Source organism: Phoenix dactylifera, chromosome 14 (genome assembly GCF_051530095.1).
Source record: "Phoenix dactylifera cultivar Ajwa chromosome 14, Ajwa_hap1_PhDact_Kaust_v1.1, whole genome shotgun sequence".
In the NCBI taxonomy this organism is placed as follows: Eukaryota; Viridiplantae; Streptophyta; class Magnoliopsida; order Arecales; family Arecaceae; genus Phoenix; species Phoenix dactylifera.
Window position 1 is genome coordinate 19,596,701 of NC_143203.1, and position 27,773 is coordinate 19,624,473.

Consider the following 27,773-nt stretch of genomic DNA (forward strand, 5'->3'; position numbering starts at 1 on the left):
AAATAATTTTTTCCCACCTCCAATCCTCCTCAACAAAAGTTATAGCTAAAATAATTTTTTCCCATCAGCAACTCTCCATGAAAGATGGAGGGCATTTTAGTTATTATTTAGTTTTTGTTAATTGTGTCAAGATAGACGGGTAGACTACATTGCAATGGAAAAATAAGACATAGGTCTGCATAAAATGTTTTAAAAATTTAAGACTGAAGCATTTTTCGCCTAAATTTGAAGGGATGTCTCTATAATTTTTTCTAAAATTTATTGAAATCCAAAGTGAAAAAGTGTTCTATTTTTTTTGAGGGGAAAGAGAAAACTACGCTATTAAACAAAGAATTCAAGGTACTATTTTATAGTAAAGGCTCTTGGTGGTTATACTAAAGATATTGGATTGGACCTTGCTTTCATCAAAATTTGGACGGTTCATTGGTGGAGATATTATATAGTGACGCATTACCTTAGGCATTATCTATTGAAATAATAATATAAATAATTACATTTTGAATTAAAGGGATTATCATAATTTTGTATTGGATAATAGTGATCATATGACTTTCTAACATCTCTATCCATTTTATCCTACGATAATTGTTGAAGCATTAAATTTTTAATTACAAAATCTCAAATAAGAGATGCATGCTGTAGAAATTAAAGTATGATATTATTGAGTCAAGAGCTGTGTATATACGACAAACGGCAACTTTATCATATAGCTTGATACTTTTTAAACTTTAAAGTTCTTTCATATGTCCAACACAATTATATGGGTTATACATAAAATTCCAACAAGTAAATTCTAAGTATTAATAACACACACAAAAAAGAGGAATGCAGATGGCAATAGCCATCATGCTACTATTGTGATATTTCTACCTTTTACCTAATGAAAACTATGAGCGTTAAATGTGTGACCATTATATGCTAAAACAAAAAACCCGCAACGAAGAAAGTGTGGAAAATAATGAGGAAATCTAATGAATCATAATAATTAACTTGTGTTTTCCTATATATTATTGTGCATAGTTTGATTTATCCTAGAGCATATTTAAAAGCTTGAGTATAAAATTTTATATTTAGAATGAAATAAATTTTCAGATGCTTTGTTCGTTATATTTATCTAAATTTATTATGTGATAGCCGCATAATTGTTATGTCGCTATAAAATATTTAGATGTATAAAGTTACATACTAGATTGGACTACTAAGGAGTAAATACATATTTTGATATTTCTTCGTTGCACCTATCTTGGATCAAATTGTAGCTGCTTATTAATTCTTTTTGAAAATTCTTTAATAGATAGTGTGAAAAAACAAAAATGTGCTACAACAATACATGCAATTAAAAGTGCGAAAATATAAAAGTAAAAGGTCCTCAATAAGTAATGCACCGCTTTGCAGTTTGCACACATTGTAATTACTTTTTACATAAACATCTTTAGAGAAGCTATCAAAATTATTTTTTCTTAATAAATCTTTAAAATAATATATAAATTTGTATAATTTAAAATTGACAGGGGTCTATTTGCAAACCTGCATGTAACGTTGTTCGTATAAATCGAACGCATGTGTCATGTAATAAAAAAATAAAAAAATAAAACGTAACCTAGAATTAATACGAAGATATCTCCTGTAATAAATAAAAATCCTTGGCGACATTCCCCCTTCCCATCCCTCCCTCTCTATCGTTCTCGTTCTTCTTCTTCTTCTCCCAGAAAAAATATCGGCTCGGAGTTGAGGAAGAAATAACCGGAGGCGATGGTTGAGACGAGGCGGAGCTCGGCGTCCTCGAAGCGCCCCATTTCTTTGCCCTCCCCCTCCCCCTCGTCTCCCTCCGCCAAACGCTCCAAGGTGCGATATTTCCCTTAATTTCCCTTGGTTTCTCTTCTTTTTATTTTGGGGGTTTCTGCCTCGGCTTCCATCTAATCGAAGGTTTTGCTGGATTTCGGCTGGGATCCGTGGGATTCGTCCAGGTGGAGGCGACCTTGAAGGCGCACCAGTTGGAGCCGAGGGAGGAGGCGGCGCCGGGCGCTGAGGACCTCCAGGTCGCGCCTGATCCGCCGGCTGCCGCTGATCCGCCGAGGGAGGCCGGCCATGGCTCGCCGGAACAGGAGAACAGGCCCGAGGATGGGGCAGGGCAGAGTTCCGTGCTTCAATTGCCGACCCAAGGTTCCTGCAGTTCTTTACCGTGGAGGTTGGCCTTTTTTCCTCTGTTACGTTGTGGGTGTTCACAAAATTCGCTTTTTTACCTTCGCTTTCAGAGCAAACAGCAAAAGCTGATGGAGAACAATTGGGGGCGGTGCCGTTGGAACTCTCGAAGAAACGGGACTTGAAGGTGCAGCCGAAGGCGTGGGCGAAACTTCTTTCGCAGTGTTCGCAGGTTGGGTTATTATTTTCCCAATTTTTCCTGTCCATTTTGTTAAAGTGTTTTTCGATGATGAGGTTTTCTGTCAGCCGTTTGAAAGATTTATTCATCTTTATATTTGTATCGAGGGTTCTAGGGAGCATTCAAGTTCCTGATTTTATTTTTATTTTTCTTGTTAAAAGAAGAATACACGATATGCCATGTGGTTTTTGGCTTCCAGGGTACTTTATATTTACTGGAAAGAAAAGATTTAAACTATACTAATCCAAAATGTAAGCCTTGTGATCGGTGGAAACTTGTTTTGCCTTCAAGTGACTGACTTCACAAAAAAATGCAGATTTAGTTCTCCTGTTTTCCTTAAAAAAAGCGCTATCATTCTTACTTGGTGTTAAGAAAAGGAAAAGCATAGAACATTACTTTTTGACTGTCTCACTTTTTGTTTTAAGTTGATGAAAAAGTTAACTAGAGTCTTCATTTACACGTTACTCTCTGCAGCTTGACAGATATTCTTAGATGGGCTTATTCGGTTAATTGGGTAATTAGAATAATTAACAATTCTGATGATATAGGAAACCAACTGATGTGGGATATGAGAGGATGTTAATTTGACCACATTATCAAATTGAGAGATATAAGGAATATGTGTGCATGTCTCATCATTTATTCATGCTTGTGAATATGTAAATTTGTATGTATATTTGTGCTTGAGTGTGTGTATAGAAAGAACAACTATGCGGAGATATGTACATATCTGCATGTACATTACATTACATATAAATGCACATGTATATATGTGGGTGGGTGAAAGGGTGACTGGGAGGGACATCATACATATGCACATGAGTGTGCATGCATGAACAACATGCACATATAATTGTTCCTTATATAGAAATGCACAATAAACCTCTTTTCTGGAGTTGAATATAGATCCCGGATGAGGGTGAGCGTTGACGCAACAGTAAGGTTGCTTCATTGTAACTTGGAGGTCATGTGTTAGAAATACAGAAATACCCTTTCACACGTGAGGGTTAGGTTGCATAAAGCTGACCATTCCTGAACCTTGTAATGGTAGGAGCCTCTTGCACTGGATCACCTTTTTTTTAATAATATAGATCCTGGATATGGATGTTTCATATGAATAAGGATATATACATATAGTCACTCATACATGCATATACACATATATAAATATAGATATACACGGATATGTACATCCCTGTATACACAGATATTTATCACATCGAAAATGATAAAGTTAGTCACTCTCTTGTAAGATGTATTAGATGAATTTAATATGTTTTTTTGAGAATGTCATTCTGTCCTCAATGGAATAACAATTAGTTTCTATACCATCAAAATCACATTAGGGTTGCTTTCAGTCCAGTTATGTCAAATCAGTCATTGATTCCTCTTAGTATTCCTCTGCAACTTTTGGATGATAACCTTGAGCTTTGTAAGATAGGTGTAAATGTTATGTATTTAACCCCACCTTTTTCCACATTTTAATTGAGATTGCAAGATCCCTGATTTCCTTCCGTACACCTCTTCTGCTTGACCTTGCATGGTAATCTATGTTATGTTTTCTGCATTATATCTCCTATTTATCATGTTGACCCATGGGAATTGGTGCCTTTATCAGATCAATTTCTCTTCCTCATCTTGTGAATCTAAATCATCTTTCTCTTCCCCCCTTAGACAAAATAAATACTTACCTATGGATAGATTAATGGTATAATGGCCATTTTAGTTTTCATGGGCTTACTTATGCTGTAGGTTTTAAGATTAATTTGGTTATATCAATTGTTTAGTTCAAGATTAGAAAACCCAATGTTCGAGTTATTGTGGCTTATATGCAGAGGGCAAAAATTGTTCTGAAGGATGGATAACAAAAATATTTGTCTAAGTTTTTCTTTAGATGTGGTGGATTCTTAATTTCCCATGTACTTGCTAGGGTAAGAGTTAAGATAGAACACTTTGTATTCTCTGTTATTTAATATGCATGCATTTTGGTAATTGCAAGTGGGATTTTTTCCTTGTACATGAGTCTGATACTTTGGGAGAATGAATTTTCCATAGGATGAGCATGCTAAGAGAAAATTATGATGGATCGATCATACTTTATGGGGTAGTTTTTGTGTCCATTTTTTGGTGGAAAAGTTGTATGGCTGAATAAAGGGATCATCAAATTATTGAGTCAAACCTATCTGTGAATTATACTTCTTTTCCTTTTCCCAGTCCCATATGGTGTGTCACCATGAATTAGGAACTATAGGCAGGACAAACTTGTAATTCCTGTTATGGAATTTTGTTCTGGTCCGTGTTTTGCAACTAGGCTTTTAAGATCATGCGAAACATGCTAGGTATTTAGATTACTTTAGGGAACTTGACTTGGTTGATTGATCAGTTATTAGTAAGGAAGTTATGCAATTGAATAATATGATCGATCGTTGAGTTAGATTTTACTCATCCCAAAAGAATGCAAAGAATTATTTTCTCTTGGTTGTTTGGGTAAGAGTGAGATGGACATACTATTTTTTGGATTATAAGGATGTAGGTGGAGATTCTTGAGCTTTTTTGATGATAAAACTTATGAGAAGGATGAAACTTTGGATGCAACAGAAAATACTAAACATTTTGGCAAAAAGAGAATGCCATAGGGAGGTTGATGAATGAGTTGAAAGATTATGGGGATTGAGCACAAATGAAAGAGATTTTCTTGAGGCATTTTTAGAGCATTTGAGTTATGGAAGCAGGATAGCATCATTGCCTTGTTCTATAAATATTGGCAAATTATAGGAGGAATAATATTTAAAGGAGTTTGGCTGCTAGGGATTTAAAGTTTAAGAAATATTAGTTGATGTTTGAGAAAGTGAAACTGTTGTTTTGGAACACCTTTTTTAAGTACATGGGATTTTTATGACCTACATTGGAAGGGTCAGATTGATGACATTATTAATTAGGAGGCAAGACATTATGGGCTTTGGGAGATAGTGTTTAATGATGGCTGCGAAATTAGTGCCAGGTTTGACGGTTTCTTGATGTTAATTTATTAAGTTCTTTCCCCTGCTAGGACCTTGATAACAATAAGAGCAGTCTATATTGCACTAGTTTATATCAACTAAGTTATTGGGGTGAAATAAAAAGTGTTTTTGTCATGCATCTTAAAAAATGTTTTTAGGAAGACTTATAGTTCCGTAATAAAAAGAAATTCATTATTGCCTAATAAGTATTTCTAGGCTAGGCATAAGAGGATGACATGAAATAAATCATGTGAAAAATTCATTGAATGTTTGACATCACTAGGAGAATGTCTAGATGCTTTATCATCTTTACCATTAAATAAAGCAAACTCTAACTGGGTATGTGACTGACTGGTTTTGTTAAGCCATCTTGCACCTTTTGTGGACAGACATGTATCTTTACTAAAAGCACCAACTTAGATGGAGTTCTTTTTCCTTCTTTTTTTTTCTTCAAGTGGGAGACTAGAGAGTGTAGCATTTTTTTTTCTTCAAGTAGGAGACTAGAGAGTGTAGCATTTTTTTTTCTTCAAGTGGGAGACTAGAGATTGTAGCATCAGTAGCTAGTGTCTTTTGATTAACCAACATATATATATATATATATATTAAATTGATCTTGACTTTGTAGCTAGCCATTTTCTTGTTCCTCATGTGTGCCAAACATTCTCAGTGCTAATTTGTGATTATAATAAGCTTGGTGTTGGCCTGTAAATGGAGCACTAACTTCCTGTGACGTACTCAAAATTCTGCTTATGATAATCCTAGGCTATTGCCAGATGGCCTAGGTGCTGTGAGGCTATTAACTTTCAAAAGCAGGTGTTTTAGTCTGTGCATGTTCATGCAGGTACGACATTAGAGCATGAAACCTATGTGTGCGAGATGTAAGTTGAGTGCGCAAGAAAAAAAAAGTACTTGTGCAGTGAGCAAGATCTAGAAACTCCATCCATATTCTTCGACTTGAGGAATTCAAGGGTACTTTAGTGAATAATATGCTAAGATACTATATGTAATATTTGTTTTGTCATTTGGCTAGCATACAAGCTCTAAGAAACAGAAAAGAAAGTGGGGGGAGGACATGTACCTCTTGTCTGAATGATCTAGAAAGATGAGAGGAGTACCTGAACTAAAAGAGAAATAATATATAAGTCAACTGGCCATTTAGAGAGGCAACAACCACTGAATTAAATATTCTTTTATCAAAGCACTGCACAAGTATAAATTATGTTTTAAGGAGGCAAATTGAAGAACTTCTTTGAAAATATTCGTCCTATATGATAGTTGGTCAATTAAAATAATTATTTAGATCAATGTTGTTGTCAATATTACTAGATGTGATGGGTCAACTTGTACTCAGAGCTTGCTTATTCATTTTAAATTCTTGCTGCCCTTTGAAATCACCGTTGTCATGATTTCATTATGAAACCCAAATTTATTTGTTTAACTCATCCTGTAAATAAGTTCGACAAATAACAATCATTTTCCCCCTTTTTTTTAAAATGACATGTATTTAGTTTTATTACTTCTTTTTACTTTTTAGATTTTCAATGATGAATTTGGCTTGTTTAAATGTAACACACCACCTGTGTAGAGTAAACTTGGCTTCCCCTTTAAGCACTAGTGATATTAATTAGAAAGTAATTTCCTTTAATAACACCATTATAACAGTAGTAAAAAATATATTATGGCCCATTGTTTATGTAACAGAGTTAGGGACGTGTGGAATTGTTAAAACAATGGTTATTAAAAGATGGTTTAGGTAAGGTGTCTTACATCTTTCAGATAGAAACAGTCGCCAAAGATAAGTTTCTTCTGGGCTGCCTTTGGATTTATGTTAATTAATGATTTTTCTGGAGAAATTCTTTGCCAAAGATGATAAATGGGTTTTATTTTTGATAAAATGTGTATTATGACATTTCCCAACATTATATTTTGCAATGCAATGGTTGGTCTTAGTTGCATTATGATGATAACACATCACTGCTAATCTTTCGTATTCACATTGTGTTACCAAGCTCTAGACTTCTTTTTGTACCTTTTAATATACATGGCACTGTTGAGTCTTCCCCGCATCGTTCTATTATTTATCATTTTAACTAATTTTGCTGGGTAAGGCATGTGTCTCTAGGAATTTTTCTGTTGATTATATGGAAAAAATATTTCTATCTTTAAAATGTTATCTTGGTCATGTCATGATACAAGTACTTGTAGGATGAGTAACCATCTTAATTTTTGAGTTCACTTTACCTGCATGTCTGATGCTACTGTCCAGAACCCTCATCTTGTTATCTGTGGTTCTCAATTCACTGTTGGTCAAGGACCAAGCTGCAACTTATCATTGAAGGATCCATCTGTTGGCAGGACTCTTTGTAAACTGAAACATCTTGAGGTATAGTCTTGGTTATTGTTTTTCACTATTGTAGAATTACAAGTTGATTGGCTTCAAATTGAAAAGTCATACCTTAGCTTATTGCATATGCCCTTGACTTATATGAAGTTCATTCCTTTTTTAAATTCTTTTTCAGTGTAGAGGTGCACCAGGGGCCTTGCTTGAAATAATAGGAAGAAAAGGCATTGTGCAAGTTAATGGAAAAATCATTGAGCAAATCTCGCAAGTAGTTCTCATGGGAGGGGATGAGGTTGTTTTCGGTTCATCCAGGAGGCATGCTTATGTATCCTTTGGTGGTTGTTTCTTTGCATATCGCCACATAATGCATTTTTTTAAATTTATATAGATCTGTCTAATTCTGTGTGCTGAGATATTTACCCTTTTTCTTTAGAAAAGTTCTTCCTTGATCTATTGGCAGATTTTTCAACCACTTGCTAGTGACAAATTAACTACACCTGCATCATGTTCTGCACTTGGCATTTTGGATGCACAGGATGTTCCTACCAAAGAGATTCAATTTGAGAGCAGATCTGGAGACCCTTCAGCTGTTGCTGGAGCGTCAATATTGGCTTCTCTATCTAATCATAAGAAAGATCTGTCAGTCCTTCCACCAGCATCCAGTGGTGATAATGCTCATGAAGGAGTACAAAGGCCTGCCCTGCCATCTGCTTGTGATGTATCAGAGGGTTGCAATTCAGACCTTGATAAGAACTGCGATGCTGGGACGGGTAATACTGAGCATAATGGGAGTACTGAGGTTCCTTCTGGTGATAAGGCTGCTGTTGTTTTATCTACCGATCTTGGTGCTAATGAAGCAACTCAGCATGGTACCATTGGTTCAGATGCTCAACTTGATGGAGATATTGGAAAGACTTCTGGTGCAAACTATGAGATAAGACCACTTGTGAAGATGATTGCAGGATCATCGACTGCTGAACTGGATTTGACTGGAAACATATTTAAAGTGTTTGAGGATCAGAGGGAGCTCCTTAGGGATCTTGATACCCCAGCATCCTTGCCTACTACTAGATGCCAAGCCTTTAAGGATGGTTTGAAACAGGGGATTGTTGATGCTAGTGATATCCAAGTCTCCTTTGAAAGTTTTCCCTACTATCTTAGGTGAGAGCCTTGATTGATATTTGCTTTTGTTTTACTTCATCAGCTACTCCCATTTAACTTATTCTACTGCTTAGTTCCTTGGTCTTGTAATGCTTTCTGGCGTTAGATATGTTTTGTCAGCTTAATGAATTATCTTTTCTGCGTGCAACTGATCTTAAATATTCGTTGTTAGTTTGATTACATGAACTTAAACAAGTTATGGTCTTCTTCCTTGTTTTTTTGCATATAAGTTTGTTTCTATGATTGTGTATTGGTGCTTGTGCTTCTTCTGGAACAGGATATGTTAAACTTGTCCAGAAGAATATTTGAGATTCTTTATGTGGAAGTGTCAGTTGCCTATATGTTTGTCTGGTATTGATGTTAAAAAATTCTATTCTCCACTCGTCTTAGCCTCTGTTTTACCATCCCTGAGATATCAGCTATACGAGCTTATAATTGGCATTATTTAGTCTGCTGCCTCTTCTATAAACTTGTTTGCCATTTTTTTATTATTTTTGTCCATTTATGTGGTACTTTTCTATGTGAAAAATTATGCTTATGGTTCACTATCTCAAAAAAAAAGTCTAGAATTTTTTAGGTTAGTACTCTTTGTGGCTCAAAGAAGGAGGGATATAAAAATTATAAATTTGTCCATCTTCTTGTTTGATAAACTGGACTAGGTTACTTGTATTGCATGGCTGCCACAGGGCTTAGCCAGGATTCCCTTCTTTGGGGCCCAGCTATTGGTCACTTAAAGGATGATTTAGAAATGCTCTGTTTCTGTCCATCAAATGATCAGCAGGGCTTTAAACATGCCTAACTACTATCATGAAAAGTTGTTGAACTGAAGGTAGAAATACTTTCCACGTCCATGATATTTCAATATTTAAGAAAAATGCCTTGCAGTCGAATATCTAATGTTTTCAGGGAGATGGATCGTGCATGACATGAGGAATTTAACAATGTCCTTAATACGATGACATCATTTAGACTTATACAAAAATGCATGTGAAAAAGGACAAAAAGGTGCGTGTTACTTTTGGTTAGCATTTCTAAATCCTAATATATTAAATATTCATCATACTCATGGTATAGTAAACATAACTAAAATGGACGCACCTTGTGCATGTTAGACCTGGTGGCTTCTTTTGCTGAGGGAAAAAGGAGGAATAGTGTGGGAGAGAGGCAGTCTAATGATAATACGAGGGTTCATAAGGAGAAAGGTGCTGGTACAGGCATAAAATGTAGTTTCTACTGTAAGTTCCTGTTTTTTTCTTCTTGAGAATTGTCAAATATCCTCCCTTTATTGTTAGAAAAACCTGCTTCCAGACTTTATCTGTTTAATATTACTTGGAGAAAAAGGCAGTGCTTTGTTAGTCCAATTCCATAATTTAGGGAGCAAAAATGGAGCCGGAAATTTTAATTACAGTGTTAATTAGGTTGAGAAAGAGATGGAAAATTAATATGATTTACTGTGGTAAGAATGTCAGGTGCTACTGGGTTTCTATTTTGTGGACTGATTTATATGGAAAAGAGATGTCAGATTTTAGGGAGCATGGTTGGTGTGACATTTCTTGGAAGGAGCAGTGCTGGATTTTTTTCCTCTTTCTTTAGGTGGCTTTGCACCCATTATTATTGCTGTTGTTTCTTTTCTTTCATTTTCTTTTTTTTTCCCTTTTCCTTTTTTTTTTTGGGTGCGGGTTGGGGGGGGGGATGAGGTAGAAGAGTTTCTATTGTTGTAGGATGAATTTCTGAAAGTTTAGTCTCTGGTCCCACCTCTGGTGATTGATCAAATGCAACCAGTTTAGTATTATAATGTTAGACATCGCACATTGCATGGGACTCCTTGAATTTGAATTTAACAAGATCTGGTCTAGTAAAGATATAATGGAAAAAACTTCCTTCTCTTTGATTTGGACTGAATGTATTCTTTCGAGTAGATCAAAAATCTCTTGAGAGAGGCGTCAATCTCCGTTCTCCTTGACCTGAAGCAAGAAAGGAAAGAATGGCTTTTATCATAATTTTGTGAAGTCAAAATTCAATGGCATTGAGATAAAATAGAATTAGCATATTTTCTTCTTAGTTATAGTTCTAAAATTGGCAAAATACTATTTTATTTTCTCCCTTGTCTGTGCTTTTCCCCCTAACTGAAGGTCCAATGGCTACAAAAATAGGATCAGTATCAAGTGGTTAAATCCATAGGGATCCAAAGTTTTGTCAATGCCAGTTTATAACCAGCATGCCTAAAATATCATTTGTTAATCTTTATAGTTGTAAGGTTCTGCTACTCTATCTAATCCCTTCATTTAGATGCAGGATGTACAGCATGCCTCTTGCCGGCATATGTAGTCACTTCTTCAACATGATTCTCCAAATTGATAAATTATGCAGTTACTGATTCTAGTTCAAAACCCTTTTTTTTTGTTGATATTGTTGTACTTTAGAATGCATTTACTTTACACTACTTTGGAAAGTAAACCCTGTCATCTCTCATACTACTTGCACCTGTAAGTATCTGTAGACAACAAGCCATTGCATATAACTGTATATATAGTTGTATAATTGGGTGTTCTTTCTTGAGATACTGTAAAACCACATTACTGGGTGCTGGAGCCTTGCACTGATGACCATATAATCTCCATGCTTACTAACTTACGAGTTCAACTTTCCATTCCAGCATCTTCCCTCAAAAAAAAAAGAAAAATTTCCATTCCAGCATCATCAGATTTCTTGCTAATTTTCTGTCTCATAAATCAGTACACGACTAGGCTCTTGTGCATATTGGATGCTTGCTCTCCTACCTTATGTTGTTATCAGCTGAACACTTTTTTCTTTGTCAAAGTCATTTCTTCACAATTCTTTGGATGATTTAAACTTCTCTAATTTTATGTCATTACATGCAGTGACAATACAAAAAATTTACTTCTATCATGTGCATACATTCACCTGGAATGCAAGGAGTTTATAAAATATGCTACCGAGATTTCATCTGTAAATCCGCGAATTCTATTAACTGGTCCAACAGGTATGCTACCCTCTTTTTTCCTGAATGAAACAGTTATGCTTCTGTTATTTCTGTTTATGGAGCTTTGTCTGGTTTATGTGTTTCTCTAGCCTATTGATTTTTCTGCCGACCCTTTTCCAGGATCTGAAATCTATCAAGAGACTTTGGTAAAGGCCCTTGCACGACACTTTGGTGCTAGATTACTCATAATAGATTCTCTTCAGCTACCTGGTGTAAGTTTCCCTTTTTACACTATACATGACATTTTCAATAATTTTACTTTTTGTTGTACAAAAGGGAGAACAAAGGAAAACTGCTTAGAGTTTGAGATAGTAGTTTTATTTTCTTGCTGATATCTTCATTTTCTTGCTTATCGTTATCATCACCTCAACATGACAGATAAAACTCTTTTTGAATCTTAATCTTGAAATTATTTTGTATTGATCGCTGGAAAAGAATGATTGCAGGGTCCATCTTCGAAGGACTCGGAATCCCTAAAAGAAGGTGGCAGGGTCGAGAAAGCAAGCTTCTTTTCTAAGCGTGGTGCACTGCTTGATCTTAGAAGACCAACTTCGAGTGTAGAGGCTGACATGATGGGGACATCTATGTTAAATTCCCGTTCTTTGCCAAAGCAGGAGGCATCAACAACATCATCAAAGAAATACACATTTAAAGAAGGCATGCTATGTTTCACTATATTCTTTGTATCAATTTTATTATGCTTTAAATAAACAGTTTCTTTATAATTTGTTCATTAGTTTGCACTTTTAACTGATTAAGCATTTGCAATATGTTACATAGGCGATAGGGTAAGATATGTTGGTTCAGGACCTTCATCAGGCTTTCCTCTTCAGGCTCCTGAGAGGTATGTTTTTGGTTAACACATGTTGAAGTTACTTCAACCTCTTTCGGTTTACATTTTTTTCTCATCTAGCATGTCTCTATTTTTTTCTTTGTAATTTAAGATTGGTTAACACTTGTTAACTTATATAAGCCCCAAAACACAACATTCTAACAACATCTGCTTTGCTTTAAGAGGATTTGAAAGTTTATCGTTTATGAAATATAAAAGGTCTAGATATGGGTGTGACGTGCGGAGTTTCTTAATTGATTATCAACTGTCAACAACCAGCTTAAAAACACATTTCTTAAAAACAAATTTACGAGTTTGTGCAAGTTGCTTGGAGAATGAAAACTTGAATCACCGTCAACATTTGTCTACTCTAAGATCTGCTTTAAAAATCAAATTCTGTAGGTCTTTTTTAATTAGGAATAAGTCTCAATATGATGTTTCAATATCCTTCTAGGAGTTTTTTGTTTTGTAGCATTCTCTGTTCATGCCTCACAGCACAAGCACATTTTTTTCCCTTTGTTGTGTCTTGTCTTTGTTGCACATCAAACTATTTCATACAATTGCCCATCTCTTTGTCCTCTTCCTATCTCGTCTCATGCAGTTGCCTATGACTTTATCCTCTACCTACCTTGCCAGAGCTTCTTTTAGGCACTAAATTTATTTTCTGCTCATCCTATTATTGCTGCACATCCTGCGATGCATTTTTTAAATCTTTAGATGATCTTGTTATGTTAGCGAGAAAATCAAACATCTTTCCTAAACATTCCTATCTTTGCATTTTAGGCAAACAGTTGAATTTTCCTCCATTTTGATGTTTGTCAAATACTTTTGTTCACATCATCATCAATGTCTATATTGCTTGTTTTAATTTTGTGCATGCAATTAAGTCTTTTAATTTTATTATATCATCAGACAAATGCTTATAGGTTTGCTTTTAAATGTCAGACAACATAGATTAACGGTCAACTATTTTCAAATGGAAAAGAAAAGTTAACTCTCTGAATCTTGATTAAGGATGACTAGGTGTTTCTAGTTCCTTCTAGACAAAAACTAATGCTACTAATCATGAATTTGAGGGGTTTTCTAGAGGCTGTATAAGGTTTGTCCATGTACTATTTTTGTAAGGTTGGCCTTTTGTCTAAGTATTGCTTTGTGTCTGTTGTGAGTGTGTCTGTACAAGTGCTTCTTGTTCTTCTTTTGGGGGGCAGGGGAGGGGGAGGTGGGCAGTGGTGGGTGAATGATACCAACCTACCCAATAATGTAAATGTTCAACGGCATTGATGATTAATTCATCTGGTCCCCTAGTTAGATGGAACTGGATCCTGTTTTAATTTTAATTTTAGAGAAAATGGGTTAATTAAGTGCTGTACTACAAATAATAAATACATGTAGTCTTAGCTGAAAAATTATGATAATCAAAGCTTTTTACTAGCTTGAGCATGAGGTGTCTTACCTTGGTCACAATCTTTGAGATAGTAAAAGCTCCATAACGTATGGCGAACCTATCCCGGCATTAAGCATCTTTCTTAAAAAATATTGCTGATTGTCAGGTAATGGTATTTTAAGAATCAACATTGACATTTTTGCACAGAAATCTCTTATTTCATTTGCTTATTCGTGATTTTTCACTGTGTTGTTTTTGGTTTAAGTACAACTGTGCTGTTGGTGTTGTGCAAGGTTCACTTATTTGTTGTTTTGTTGATATACAGTGGTCCAAATTATGATTATCGAGGTAAAGTTGTTCTTGCTTTTGAGGAAAACGGAGCCTCCAAAATTGGAGTTAGATTTGATAAGCAAATTCTTGAGGGTAACGATCTTGGGGGGCTATGCGAGGAAGATCATGGCTTCTTTTGCACTGGTGATTCTCAAATTATATTTTTTTCTCACCATCTCAACTATTTTGTGTTGCTTCCCTTGATAAATAATAACATTATGTGAGTACGTTATGTGTTTCCTCTTCTTGTATTCAGCTGATTTACTCCGCCCAGAATCTTCTGGAGGTGAAGACATTGAAAGACTTGCCATCAATGAGTTACTAGAGGTGTGTTCTGTTACTTTTTCAAATTGAGTGATGTATATGAAATTCATTTTTACAGTTCCTTGTTGTTTATTACATTTTGTTTTACAGGTTGTATCTGAAGAAAGTAAAAATGGTCCTTTAATCATTCTAATAAAAGACATAGAGAAATCTATGGCTGGAGGTACAGATACATATTTAACTTTGAAGAGCAAGCTTGAATTGATGCCAGCAGGTGTTCTAATTATAGGTTCCCATACGCAGATAGACAACCGCAAAGAGAAGGTAGCACTGTGATTTATTCATGTTCAGTTCATTTTGGGCATTTTCTTGTGGAACTTAATATTTTTTGTTTGTGCTTAGAAAAGTAGGAGAAAAGTTAATGGAGTATGATCCATGTAGCTTAACTCAAATTTGTATTACTTGATTTGTTTCTGTTACCATTTGTAACATGTAATATGTTTTGCAGTCACATCCTGGAGGTCTTCTCTTCACAAAATTTGGAAGCAACCAGACAGCACTGCTTGACTTTGCTTTCCCGGTATTCTAACTTTAGTCAAACTTGTACAACATCTAGCATGCATATTGGGCATCATTATTTTGTGCCTTTTTCTTTGACGTGTTTGAATTTGGATTTTTTCCTCCCATTCATTGCTTACCTATCTGCATTCACTTATTCCACTTTTGATGGAATATGTAATGGTTTTTATTGGCAATGCAATAAATCATCTAACTTTTTCTAGCTTGGTTTCATTTGTGTGTTCCATAATTTTGTCATTCCTGTAATCAACCAATGCAACAGATGCCGACATATATGTTATTTTTTGCTGCAGTAGATTCTATAAAACCATTTTATGCTTATTTGTACTATAGCAGTTGTTGTCTATTTCTTTTAGGTGTTACATTAGTGCTTCAAATGCCTAATTTCTTTGTGTCTTACACTGGGAAATTCCCTGACACTGGATATTTCATATTTTCAAATGATGATGACACCATCTTTTGATGTTTGCTGCTGGTACTTCTGAAAATGCTACTGCATATGGTGAAAAAATGTCTTGCTTATTCATTTCAACTTAGGCTGTGTTACCTGGGACTCTCATGTCCACCTCAATGATTCTGTATTGGATAAGTATCCACAAGTAAGATATGCATTAGAAATTTAGAATACTAGGTGCTTGTCAAATTCTTTTGCTGTATATTTTAGAGAGAAATGGAGGTTGGCTTTTCCAACAAGTTTGACCCACCATAATTATGTTGGAAGTAGGCTTTTATTTCTTTTGGAGCTTGCTTTAAGATATGAGAATATTAACTCTGAAACATGCATCTTGTATCCTTGAGCAAATTTTGGAGTTTGAATGAGGAATACTGATATATTAGGAGAGAGCTAGAAGTTGGACTTGGATATGTGTATCGTTTTGTGAACCATGATTCCTATGAGAACTAAGAAATCAGTCAATTTTTGAATCTATTGACTCAGCTTTCTTTTTGCGGGCATCTTGAAGCATCCTTACCCAATAAAGACTGTTACTGTAAAGGCATGTGATCTCTGAGTGCTCATCGTAGCTGACTTTGAAAAATTCATATTTTAGTTTGTTTTGTCATTGGCAAGAAATAAGCTTAAGGTTTGAGCATAGGTTAGACTGAAATTTTGTAACCTTTTAAGATAGATTTTTCTTTGGGTGAAGCATGAGTTAGGTGGTACCATCATTAGCTGAAACAACCTGAATCAGGTGGTTTGACCCGTATTAAACCGAACCGACACAAAGTTGGGATTGCCCAGCCATTTGGGCCAGTTTGCTTATAATAACCTCTCTGATGCTCTCTCTGTCTTCTTCAACGCTCTCTCTCTTCCCTCTTCGATGCCAACCGATGCCAACCGATGCCATTGTCTTTGAACGATGTTTGAGAATGTTGTCACCCTCGATCGATGCCATGGGAGCCCTCATCGACATCTCCAGCCCCGATCAATACTTAGGGTTAGGGTTCTGGATGTTGCTATTGACGAGGTATGCTGTCACTCTCCCTCCCTCTCTCTTTCTCCCTCCCTCCCTCTCTCTTTCTCCCTCCCTCTCCTTCTCCCTCTCTCCCCTCTTCGAAGCCCTCTCCCCCCCCCCCCCCACCTTTGTTCTTTCTTTCTTCCTCCCTATACATCTTCCTCTCCTTCTCTCCATAAGCTCTCCTTTCCTTCCCTCCCTCTCTCTGCCTCCCCTTCCCCTTGTTTTGGTACATCTCGGCTCGATATGACATGTGCTAGTACCATACTATACTGGTCATCGGCAGGTATGAGTCTTGGTACTAGTTTAGTGAACCTTGGGTTGTAAAAATTTGAATGAGAAGTGTTTAACTTGTTATGGTTGCCTTTGGATTTGTTTGGGTGGCTTTATATGCTGATCGTCATGCCCATGAATTTCACGCGCAATTTCTATGATTTATGACTTATGGTTGTTTTCGTTAACCTCAGGGTGGATTCCTTAGGCATCATGCTTTTTGCTTGATTTTGTCCTTGTTCAGTTGAGAAGGACATCAAGGATACAATTGCGTAAAATTTGGAAGTATAAATATATAGAATGATCATATGAGAGAAACATTAGTAAATTTATCTTGCAGATACTATGAAAATCATTTGAAATCTGATTTATTTCAGATTTTAATTGAGATGATGGCATGATCTAGGAAAGCTGGACGAAAGTGGGGAATGATTCAGATGATGTTTTTAGCGAGATTCAATGTATAAATGATGTGACCTTAGTTAGACTAGACCAAGTAAACACTGAATATATGGAACATAGAGGGCAAGACTTTTTAGATTATTTTGGGATATATTTATCAAGTAAATGGTATTATTCATATGTTTGTTTCATTTGCTGATCCTATACTTGCGCAACTTAACTCTTCATATATGAAATGAGACTTGGAAGCAAGGTTCACTGTTTAGGTATCGAGACCCATATCGGTACCATGCCGGTACATTATCAGTATGGACGGTACAAGGGTTGGTTCCATGTACGGAGACTTAGCTTGGTTTTGGTATTATGGTACGGTATGCTTGGTACAAGGGACCTTACTTGGAAGAGTGAACAAACTTTTAAATCTTTGATAGAACTACTTGCTCTTCAAGAACATTCATAGTGCCTCTTGAAACAGTCCTCAAAATCCTGGAAAATAAAGTCCCAATCTGTTGTCTCCTAAGCATGGTATGTTGTACCATACCGAACTCGACGGTACTGGACGTACCCTACCTGTATGGTATCGGTACCGGTACCGGTGGCGTACTGCATACTGTACCATATTGACACTATGCTAATGTGGCACTGGTATGGGGTTCAGTATCGGTACGACGAACCTTGCTCCTAAGTTTTTTTAGAAAATCAACATTTTTTCAACACACTTGCTCATCAAGCCCCCTAAGAATGTCCAAATGAGATGGATAATTTTATTATCCCCAGAAATGTCACCAAGAATAATAAATCTCTGCAAAATTTGATGGCTTTTCTTATATCTCCTAATCATTAAAATTCTGTCAACTAGATTTCAATTTCTATTATCAGTAAAGCTGTCCATCTAGTATCGTGATCATTTGGCAGCCCTTCCATGTGTTTTCTCAAGTTTAGGAGTATAGCCCATCCATTTGTTGGTTTACACATGTATTAGCAACCGTAAGTTTTTGGGTTCAAGCCTCTTTTAATCATAAAACTGCTTCCAAATTAAAATTAAAAGGTCAAAGGCCAATTTGGTTTTTGACTGAAAATGGTAGATAACATGTATAAGAGGATGATTAAGAGTTTGATAACAGGAACAATGTAAAGAAACATTTTCTGACATAACAATGTGGGCAATGTGGATATTTGTTCATGCCAATATTCCATGTTGCTCTAGTGATAAGAATAAATTTACCATCTTGATTGATGCTGGTTATATTATGGAAGCATTGTCCTGGTTTATTGTCTAAGAAATTGAGTGTCATCATGTCTAGTCTGCTCTTTTGGAAAAGTGAAGTTAGACGTAGTGATTTAATAATAATTTAGACATATGTCATAATGCTGTTGCTGTTAAGTTCTCATCTGCTTTTTTTATTGGAGTGGAAATAGGTATTTTGCTGAATGGTTTCAATACATTTTGGGAATTGAGCCATCATTCCAACATCATTGTGGGCAGTTATGTTGTTAGTTGCTGTGCATTTCTCAGATTCATCAGACAAGGCTAAGATGAACCTAAGAAAGAAAATTGATTGTTGTTTCCTTTTCCTTCTTAAGTGGCAATGCAATAAGTATGAATTGCTACGTACTTGGATTTGGCCCACCCCAATCATCTATCATGATACTAGAAGTTTACTGTCCAAGTTCCCCCCCTTTATCATTGCTTTCTGTAAATCCTGCATTGAATTTTGTGCCTGAATTGAACCTGCCAGTTGTTCCCTTGATGTTACCCTATATTGATTGCAAGGCCACTGGTTTAGCTGTTGATGAGATGCAAGCTGAAGTCACCTGATTTTTCTTTATATTTACCATGACGGACCAATGTCAGCAATGTTTTTGCTGTCTTTTCGTGTCTTCTTGGTGCAGCTTTTAATGTATAAATCTTCTGGAACTGTGCAGGATAACCTTGGTCGGCTCCATGAGAGAAGCAAAGAAATTCCGAAGACCATGAAGCAACTCACTAGATTATTTCCTAATAAACTTTCTATCCAACTTCCACAGGTTTAATTTTGGCATCTTATTTATGTTATCGCAGTAACACTTTATACCTTGTAAAAAGTATTTCTTGATATGTTTAAAATATGGTAGGACGAAGCCCAACTTTTAGATTGGAAAGAACAATTGGATCGTGATGTTGAAACTCTGAAGGCCAAATCCAATATTCTTAGCATCCGCTCTGTAAGATTTAATAACTTGTGAAAACTGAGGATGCTTATCCGGTTATTTCATTTCCCTTTTACTTTGTTTATTTCAAGAGATCATTTTTTTTGTTTTTTTTATTGTTGATAAGTTCTCCTACCTCACTACATCACCATTATTCAAAAAGAGAGAGGTTCTCTTTACCTTGTTTACCATTCTGCTTAATTCTATATCTTCATTTTGAGAAGTTCTGGATGTTTTAGATCTGTGCGAGATTGCATTCTTGTTCATCATTTTCTGCTGCAAATGCATAGCCTTCATTTTATAAAGAAAAAATCTCACCACATACATCTAATAGATGGAAGATTTCCCCCCTTCCAGAAGTTCTTATAAACTTTCTTGGTCTGTTTTGCCGAGCACTATCTGTGATATCATGATAATCTTTTTGCAGCTCTCTGCCCAATAAGTTTCATACTCTGAAAACAGAATTCTTGTTAATGTTGAAGCAGTGAATCAAATTGACTCATTGTAATTTCTTTGTTCTAATTGCTTGGAGAATTTGTATACATCATGACATTTACTTGTTTAGCTTGCTGTATTTGTTTATTCTATGTGAATCAATACATAGGTGGCATGCATAGAGTCTATATAAATGTGACCTTAATTAGGATCTTAATTGAGCCATTCGTGATCGGACCTGGGTCTAATGAAGTTAGGCTTGGAATAAATTCTGAGCCCAAAATTTGAGTTCTATCTTACGTTGTTTATTATTTGATTGGACCTAAGCATGCCTAACTTTGAACCAAGTCAAACAAGAGCCCATTTGGATCAACTTGATGTCCTTAAAGAGCTGAAGTTTATACAAATTTGTATGAAGTTTTAATTGAGCTTGGCTTTAGCCTAGTCAAGCTCAATTCAAGCTTGAATAGAACTTTAACCTGATTCTGACATTTTAAAAAATCCATTAAAATTTGAAGTATCCCACTAGTCAAAACCTTCATCATGAATTATAAATTCAAAGGAAACCATTAAATATACTTCCAAATATATCATGACTTCAGGAAACATTGTAGTTTCTCTAGGTCATCAAACAAAGATTATATATTATCACTCTTTAAAACATGATAATTTAGTAACATATCAGTCAGATTTTATATGACCTTGATTCCCAGAATATCATTTGCTGGATCTATCCTGATGTCTTAATTATGCATATATGTGCATGTTTTATATTATATATCCTGTTTCAAATGTTATCTACCCTATCTGTTATTGTGCTTTTAGATGTTGACCTTTATCTGCTATTGTGGTTTTAGATGTTGACCTTTATCTGCTATTGTGCTTTTAACTGATCTATTAGTTTGTGAAACTAATCTGGCGTAGTGTTGCATATGATGACTATAGCATGCTATGAAATTAATCTGGCATTAGAACAAGCTTCTTGAATTTGTCATTATAACTGTTAATTTCTTCTCCAAAGTGGTTGTTGTAATCTATGAATTGTCGTTTGCAATCATGTTAATACGGTTCCATTTTCCTTGTTTTACAGTTTCTAAGTCGCAATGGATTAGACTGTAATGATCTTGAAACGATATCCATAAAGGATCAAACACTTACAAATGAAAGTGAGTATTTTCCTTGGACCTAGTTACTCTTTACCTTGTTTTTGCTTTGCCGGTATGCTTACTGTTACTATCTTCTTTTTCTTTTTCTTTTTTGCAGATGTGGATAAAATAGTTGGCTTTGCACTTAGTCACCACCTTAAGAACAATAAAATTGAAGCATCTGCAAAGGATGCTAAGCTTGTACTTTCCAATGACAGGTCCTTATATTTTTGACAAACATTGTAGCATATTGTATGATGTAACCTGAGACTGATTTTTCACCTCCTGACATACTAATATTATTGTCAATAACCGGCAGCATTAAGCACGGGCTGGGTATGCTACAAAGCATCCAAAGTGATACTAAGAGTCCAAAGAAATCACTCAAGGTCTTCCCCCCCCCCCCTCCCCTCCTCTCCTCTCTTCTCTCTGTGTGTTCTTATTCTTTCCACCACCTCCCTCTCTGCTTTTGTGCATGTGTGCACGTTTATATGCTATATATGCTCTGGCAATGTCATGCTTTTAACACTGCTGGTTTGTGCTCATTGATTTTGTTGTACTATACAGTTCAGTTCCTCTTATATATTCTTTATCTTCTGCTTTGAGCATTCTAGGATGTGGTTACTGAGAATGAATTTGAGAAAAGACTTCTAGCTGATGTTATTCCACCCGATGACATTGGAGTTACTTTTGTTGACATTGGAGCTTTAGAGAATGTGAAGGACACATTGAAAGAGTTGGTGATGCTTCCTCTACAAAGACCAGAATTGTTCTGCAAAGGACAATTGACAAAGGTATAAGCCTTCTACAGCCCATCCAAATGCTAGCATTCTTCCAAATTAGCCATTCTTGTAGTCTTGGTTAATATTTGCTTTTAAACTTCTTACTTATTGATGGATAAAATTTGCTTGGTGGAATACAAGCAACCAAATTTCCCTGCATTCATGGTCTGCAACATCTTGATGATGGTTAAGCTCCCTAGATGTTCTGGTTGTGAAGTATGTATGCCTTTGATGTTCGCATTGGAAGGATATCAGTTCTCAGACATGAAAGTTAGGCATAAGTGGCCCATGTAATAGGCTATCCTAGAGTGACAATTTATATTTCATAGCTTGGCAACATCAACTTTTCTTCTTTTTTTTTGCAGCCCTGCAAAGGAATACTGCTCTTTGGTCCTCCTGGTACGGGAAAGACCATGCTTGCTAAAGCTGTTGCAACGGAAGCAGGTGCAAATTTTATCAATATATCAATGTCAAGCATCACCTCAAAGGTATTAATTCATACAGCATTGGCATTTCTTGTTGATTGCATATTTTCTTTTTCCTTGTCAAATCCTAATGCATACCTCATTTGTAACAGTGGTTTGGGGAAGGAGAGAAGTATGTCAAAGCAGTTTTCTCATTAGCAAGCAAAATTGCTCCTAGCGTCATTTTTGTTGACGAGGTTAGTAAGTAATCAGTAGAAACCTTCTTCTTCTCTTCACTGATAATTCTTTAGAGGGTAAGACTTGGCACAACGATAAAGTTGCTCCATTCCTGGGTGTCCTAGGTTCAAAACATGGAAACTGCCTCTCCTCATGCAGGGGTTAGGCTGTGTACATCTGACCATTCCCAGACCTTGAAGTGGTGGGAGCCTTATGCACTAGGCTGCTCCCTCCCCCACCTCCCTTTTTTAAAATACTTTCAGAGGTCAATAGTTCTGTTAAAGATGGTTATTGTCATGTCAATTATTCTTGGTGATTACTTGCATTTCCTTGAACAGGTTGACAGTATGCTGGGCAGGCGAGAAAATCCTGGAGAACATGAAGCCATGCGCAAGATGAAAAATGAATTCATGGTGAACTGGGATGGATTGCGCACAAAAGATAAAGAACGTGTATTGGTGCTTGCTGCCACCAATAGGCCTTTTGACCTTGATGATGCTGTCATAAGGAGGTTTCCTCGGAGGTATTACCATCATTTGAAGTTGTATGTTGACAAATTTTGCAGTTTTGCAACTGAATGCTAAGCCTAATGATTTTAATATATACATATTTTATGCAGATTAATGGTAAACTTACCAGATGCATCAAATAGAGAAAAAATTCTCAGAGTAATATTAGCCAAAGAGGAGCTGACACCAGATGTTGCTTTGGAAGCACTTGCCAATATGACGGATGGATATTCAGGAAGCGACTTGAAGGTTTGTTTGGATTTAACGTTCTGCAATCTGTTCTTTTAGTGTTTTTTGAAAAATCAAGAAACTTTGAATTTACACTCTATCTTCTGTTCTCAGAATCTCTGTGTAACTGCTGCACATTGCCCCATTAGAGAAGTTCTGGAAAAGGAAAAGAAGGTTAGTGTTTATTCTCAGAATTATTTGGTCAATATGTTCTTTGTTTCTCCTTTACAATATATGTTTAGGTAGTTCTGGTTGCATATCTCTAGTTTCTAAAGCAAATTGGCATATTTATTTATGGATATTCTCGTCAAATTTGACTTGTCATCTCACTAAAAATTATTTCAACATGTACACATGGACAGATACAGAAGGGAGTTCCTGCATTTAGGTGAAAATCCTAACTGGATGTTAGACGCAGAAAATTTTTATTAATTCTGCTAATTCTCGTCTTTACATGTGATCATGTGATAACTATGTTTGGTTGTAGAACAAACATAGGATGATTGACCCTCTTGTCCTCATTTCTTTTCTGATCTTTGTTGTGCTTATGCTATTAAGGTAGAATACAAACAACTAGACAACTTATGCTGATTCCCAAATGTTACATTTTGTAGTCTGGGCCATCAAATTTATGACTGAAAAATCAACTTTAAGTGAATGTTTTCTTCTAGTTAAGATTTTTTTCTTTGTCCAAATAAATAATAGCCATTTCACATCTTTTGAAGTGCACGTCCCTCCAAATTGATAATCATGACTTGACATTGTGTTCTTGAATGCATGTAACTTCTGTCTAGATCAGATTTAGTCCTGGAAAAATCAGAAGTAATGATTTTTCAAATCATGGTCTATGGAAGGGATGGTTATGCTGTTTGGCTAGCTTCTAGTCTTAAGTTAGTTTTTTGGTCAATTTGAATGGACACACAAAGACATGCTACCCCATCTGTGCACCTCCCCACCCCCTCACCCCCACCCCCACCTCCACCCCGCAAAATCGGCCACCACAAAGAAGAGGAGGAAACAAAAAACTTAAAGCATGGGAAGAAAATAAACATCTTTCTCCCCCTTCCTCGTCCTCTTCCTCTGCTGGAACCCTTCTTCCTCAATCCTCTTTCATCTCCACATGATCCGCATCTTGGAGCCCTCTCCCTTCAGGCCCAGTGAAATCTGTATTGCCAGTCGAACTCTAGTCCATCTCTGAACTTATTGCTTAGCTTGCTGTCATTCACTTGTCGGGAATGGGGGTAGCAGGTTGGGGCCGTGGGGTTGATAGCAGTAATGGCTGTTGGTGCTTGTTGGTGGGGAATGTGTTGGCTTGGCGTGCTAATATGTTAAATCATTGGTCGTATCAGCACTTGAATATGAGATGCAAGGAGTGAGTATATATTATAGTACTGAGTTTGCATACATGCTGATGCATGTTTGCATGCTTACCCAATATGGGAGTGGGGGATAATTGGCTATATTGTTTTATGGCTAATATGCTTTCATCTAGCTCTGCAGTCATGTATGCTAATCTAGTCATATAAACTAGTGCATTTATCAATGCTCTTTTATGCCTTGGCTTTTGTTTTGTTCGCATACTCTTTTATTAAGCACATATATGTATACATTGAAAATACCACACTTCTCCTTGTGCTTTTGTTCTGTTTGGATAGTTCATGTTGACACTATGATGTACTTGTTAGAACAAAAAATGATTCTAGAAAGAATGAAAGAAACAAGTGGGAGGTAATGAGTATATGCACATTGTATGTGCATATATAGTCATCAAAGCCATACAGCAGTTGTGCACTCAAATATAATAATTTATTTTAATAGCATGTTGATTGTTTAGTTAGTCATAAAAACTAGTGCTTTTTATTGCTGTATCTTCATTTTATGTCATCTGTTGTTATAGTTATACGGCCATTGCATGAACTGCTATGGTACAATGTGCTTTCATTTTTAGTTGAAACTTAAAGTTTGTGCTTCTTTATTAGTTCTTGTTGACATTAATGATTATTCATCCATTATTTGTTTTGCAATCTCCAGGAGAGAAGTTCAGCATTAGCAGAAGGTAGACCTTTACCTGCATTGCATGGAAGTGATGACATCCGTCCTTTAAGCATGGAAGACTTGAAATATGCACATGAGCAGGTCAATTCTGTTTACCTTTTTTTTCTTTATAAAAAAATTAGCTTGGTTTCCATTATACCTTGTAACCATGGCCAACATGCCTTTCCCTAATTCTTTTTAGGTCAAGCATATGTTTTCTTTTCTCGTTTCTTCCTTTCGGTAACAATGTGTTACATCTCGAACAAATTCAACCTGATTACAAGACTTCCTAGGGCCTGTTCACGTGCCTGGTGGGTGTTGGATACCAGTGATCTGGGTTAAAAGCTGCCCTTAACCTGAGCTGGGCCAGGCATCCTTCCATCCTAGTTCTCAAAGAAAGTGAAAAAAATCCTCTAATATTTTCACTATTTGTCAACTCAGTTCTTCTTTTTCTTGTATAAGCTAGTTCTGTCTTGTTTGCCATGTGCAACAAGCTTCTCTGCCCCTGCAGGGAACGTTATGTGTCACAACCCTCTTCTTTCTCCAACATTCTGGCCCTGAAAACATCTTCAACCTGGCTGCTCTCTTTTAAAGCTTTACTGTGAGCCCTCTGTTGTATGGTATCCCCGACATAGACATACCTCAGAAATTCCACATAAATTTTATCTTCTTTTAAACTCAGAAGTACTGTGGTTTTCTTTTCCCCCCTCTTTTTGCAAGCAACTAAGCGTCATTCATTGTTGATACTTGATATGCTGATTAAGTTCAAGATCTCCCATTAGGAGTTTCAGATGCCAATATTAACATTCCAGTTGGACTGCAATAATGGCATCTCTAACCTCTGCGACCTCCCTTTTATCCTACTCTGCCTCCTCTAATCAGCTATACCGAATGTATGGTTGTTTTAGAATTGAAAGCCCAAGGCCCTATCATCCTACTATGGTACAGAAGATTTGGCTCAGCCTTGTTCATCTAACTATTTATACTGGGAAGCATGAATACTTGGTTTTACATGGCATTGCTGTATCCTATATGAGCCTATGTGTTAAATACTTATGATAAGTATTCCATTTTGTTCAAGAATAAAAAGGCCCAGATACTTTTCTGAGATGTCTGGATACTTCTTTGGTACCCTGGGATATTTTGAGATGAGGGGACTTCTTTTCTTTTCTAATGAATGCCAACATTTTGATGAATATGATGGCTTTCGTTGACTGATTTTACTTGGAGTTTGTGTTGTTGAATGTTATTAGTATAAAGTATGCACTACTTCATTCTGATATCTAATAATTGTCGAGAGTTCCTAGATCGGCTTGTTCGCACTCACCTCTCTAGGTAGTATTAGGTTCAAATGAGTGGTAGTTAATGAATAACCACTGCATCCAAAAAAAAATCTAATAACTAACATTGCTTTTTGGATTTCTTAGCATATATGTAAAGAATAATATATTTATTCATTAACATTTTCTATCTGTATTTTTTCTAAATAAAATTGTTGAATCAGCGTGTCTTCTCATGTCATTTCTGTATCTCAAAATCCTTATCCTTGCTTTATGGGACTGTATGTGCCAGTTTCAAGGCAAGACTTTGCAGAAGCTGGAACATATATATAGTTCAATTTACGAAATGGTTGCCCATCCTTTTCTCCTTTTACCCCTAGAAGACCTTGCTGGAATAGAAATTTGTGCTTAATTGTCTTTACAAAGGGAATGACCTTATTGGTGACTGATTTGAGTGATCATGTAGGTATGTGCTAGTGTATCATCTGAATCCACAAACATGAGTGAGCTTCTACAATGGAATGAGCTCTATGGCGAAGGTGGGTCGAGGAAGAAGAAAGCACTGAGCTATTTCATGTAAGAGATGCCCATTTTGTGTACAGCCGTTCTCTTGCATCCATCCGCGAATGCTTGCAAATTTGGCAGCCAATATAACTGGTTTTCCTTCCCAGGCTTCCATGTATTTAAGGTGTTTCAAGTCATTTATCAATCTCTAATTTATAGTAAGTTATATTTTATCATTTCCATCAAGCTGGTATAACAATAGCCTTTTTTGTCTGTAAAATATGGCACTTCAGCATGGCTGAAGGCCTATGTAAATAGCATAGAAATTGCTGAGAGGAATAAACACTGCAACTAGAGTTTTTCCTTCCTTTATTTAATCTCTCCTTTTGTTCAAGTGGCAAGTGTATTCATTACTGGATGTTACCAATAGCTGTTTTTGTGGCATCTTTTGCCATGTTTCATGTTTGGAAGCGTAGTCTCTCTTATAGGCCATTGTCCTTTTAGTGAATTGGTGGTGTGACTTGTTTTGTTAGGGCTAATTAAGATAATATCATTGCTGGAGTCAAAACTGTTTCCTTTCGTTGGGCAGCAAGGAATGTGCTTCTTGCTTTTGAAGGATGGA

At 36.2% G+C, this 27,773-nt stretch overlaps 1 protein-coding gene across 2 annotated transcripts; it reads left to right on the forward strand.

The window, feature by feature from the left end:
• Positions 1–1,577: 1,577 nt before the first annotated feature.
• On the forward strand, positions 1,578–27,545 carry LOC103715088 (uncharacterized). 2 transcript variants are annotated; one of them, XR_005507074.3, is made up of 28 exons: positions 1,578–1,845; positions 1,968–2,163; positions 2,256–2,374; positions 7,646–7,762; positions 7,899–8,045; positions 8,181–8,881; positions 11,764–11,885; positions 12,006–12,097; positions 12,332–12,542; positions 12,666–12,729; positions 14,427–14,575; positions 14,688–14,758; positions 14,846–15,019; positions 15,204–15,275; positions 19,330–19,431; positions 19,519–19,608; positions 21,119–21,194; positions 21,292–21,391; positions 21,493–21,562; positions 21,788–21,967; positions 22,321–22,443; positions 22,533–22,616; positions 22,935–23,119; positions 23,216–23,354; positions 23,448–23,507; positions 23,696–23,721; positions 25,365–25,469; positions 27,114–27,545. XR_005507074.3 is itself a non-coding variant. In XM_039116289.3 (27 exons), exons 1-27 carry the CDS (start codon positions 1,753–1,755, stop codon positions 27,225–27,227), a joined length of 3,756 nt encoding a protein of 1,251 aa, XP_038972217.3. In that variant the 5' UTR covers positions 1,578–1,752; the 3' UTR covers positions 27,228–27,545. The 2 variants fall into 2 exon arrangements, 1 of the variants encoding a protein (XP_038972217.3); XM_039116289.3 differs by lacking the exon at positions 23,696–23,721.
• Positions 27,546–27,773: the final 228 nt, after the last annotated feature.

Excerpts from the sequence above, each read along its gene's own strand:
- LOC103715088 (XM_039116289.3), top strand. The coding sequence starts at position 1,753 with ATGGTTGAGACGAGGCGGAGCTCGGCGTCCTCGAAGCGCCCCATTTCT. Across the intron at positions 14,759-14,845 it reads CCATCAATGAGTTACTAGAG|GTTGTATCTGAAGAAAGTAA; the intron begins GTGTGTTCTGTT and ends TTTGTTTTACAG. Across the intron at positions 15,020-15,203 it reads TAGACAACCGCAAAGAGAAG|TCACATCCTGGAGGTCTTCT; the intron begins GTAGCACTGTGA and ends TATGTTTTGCAG.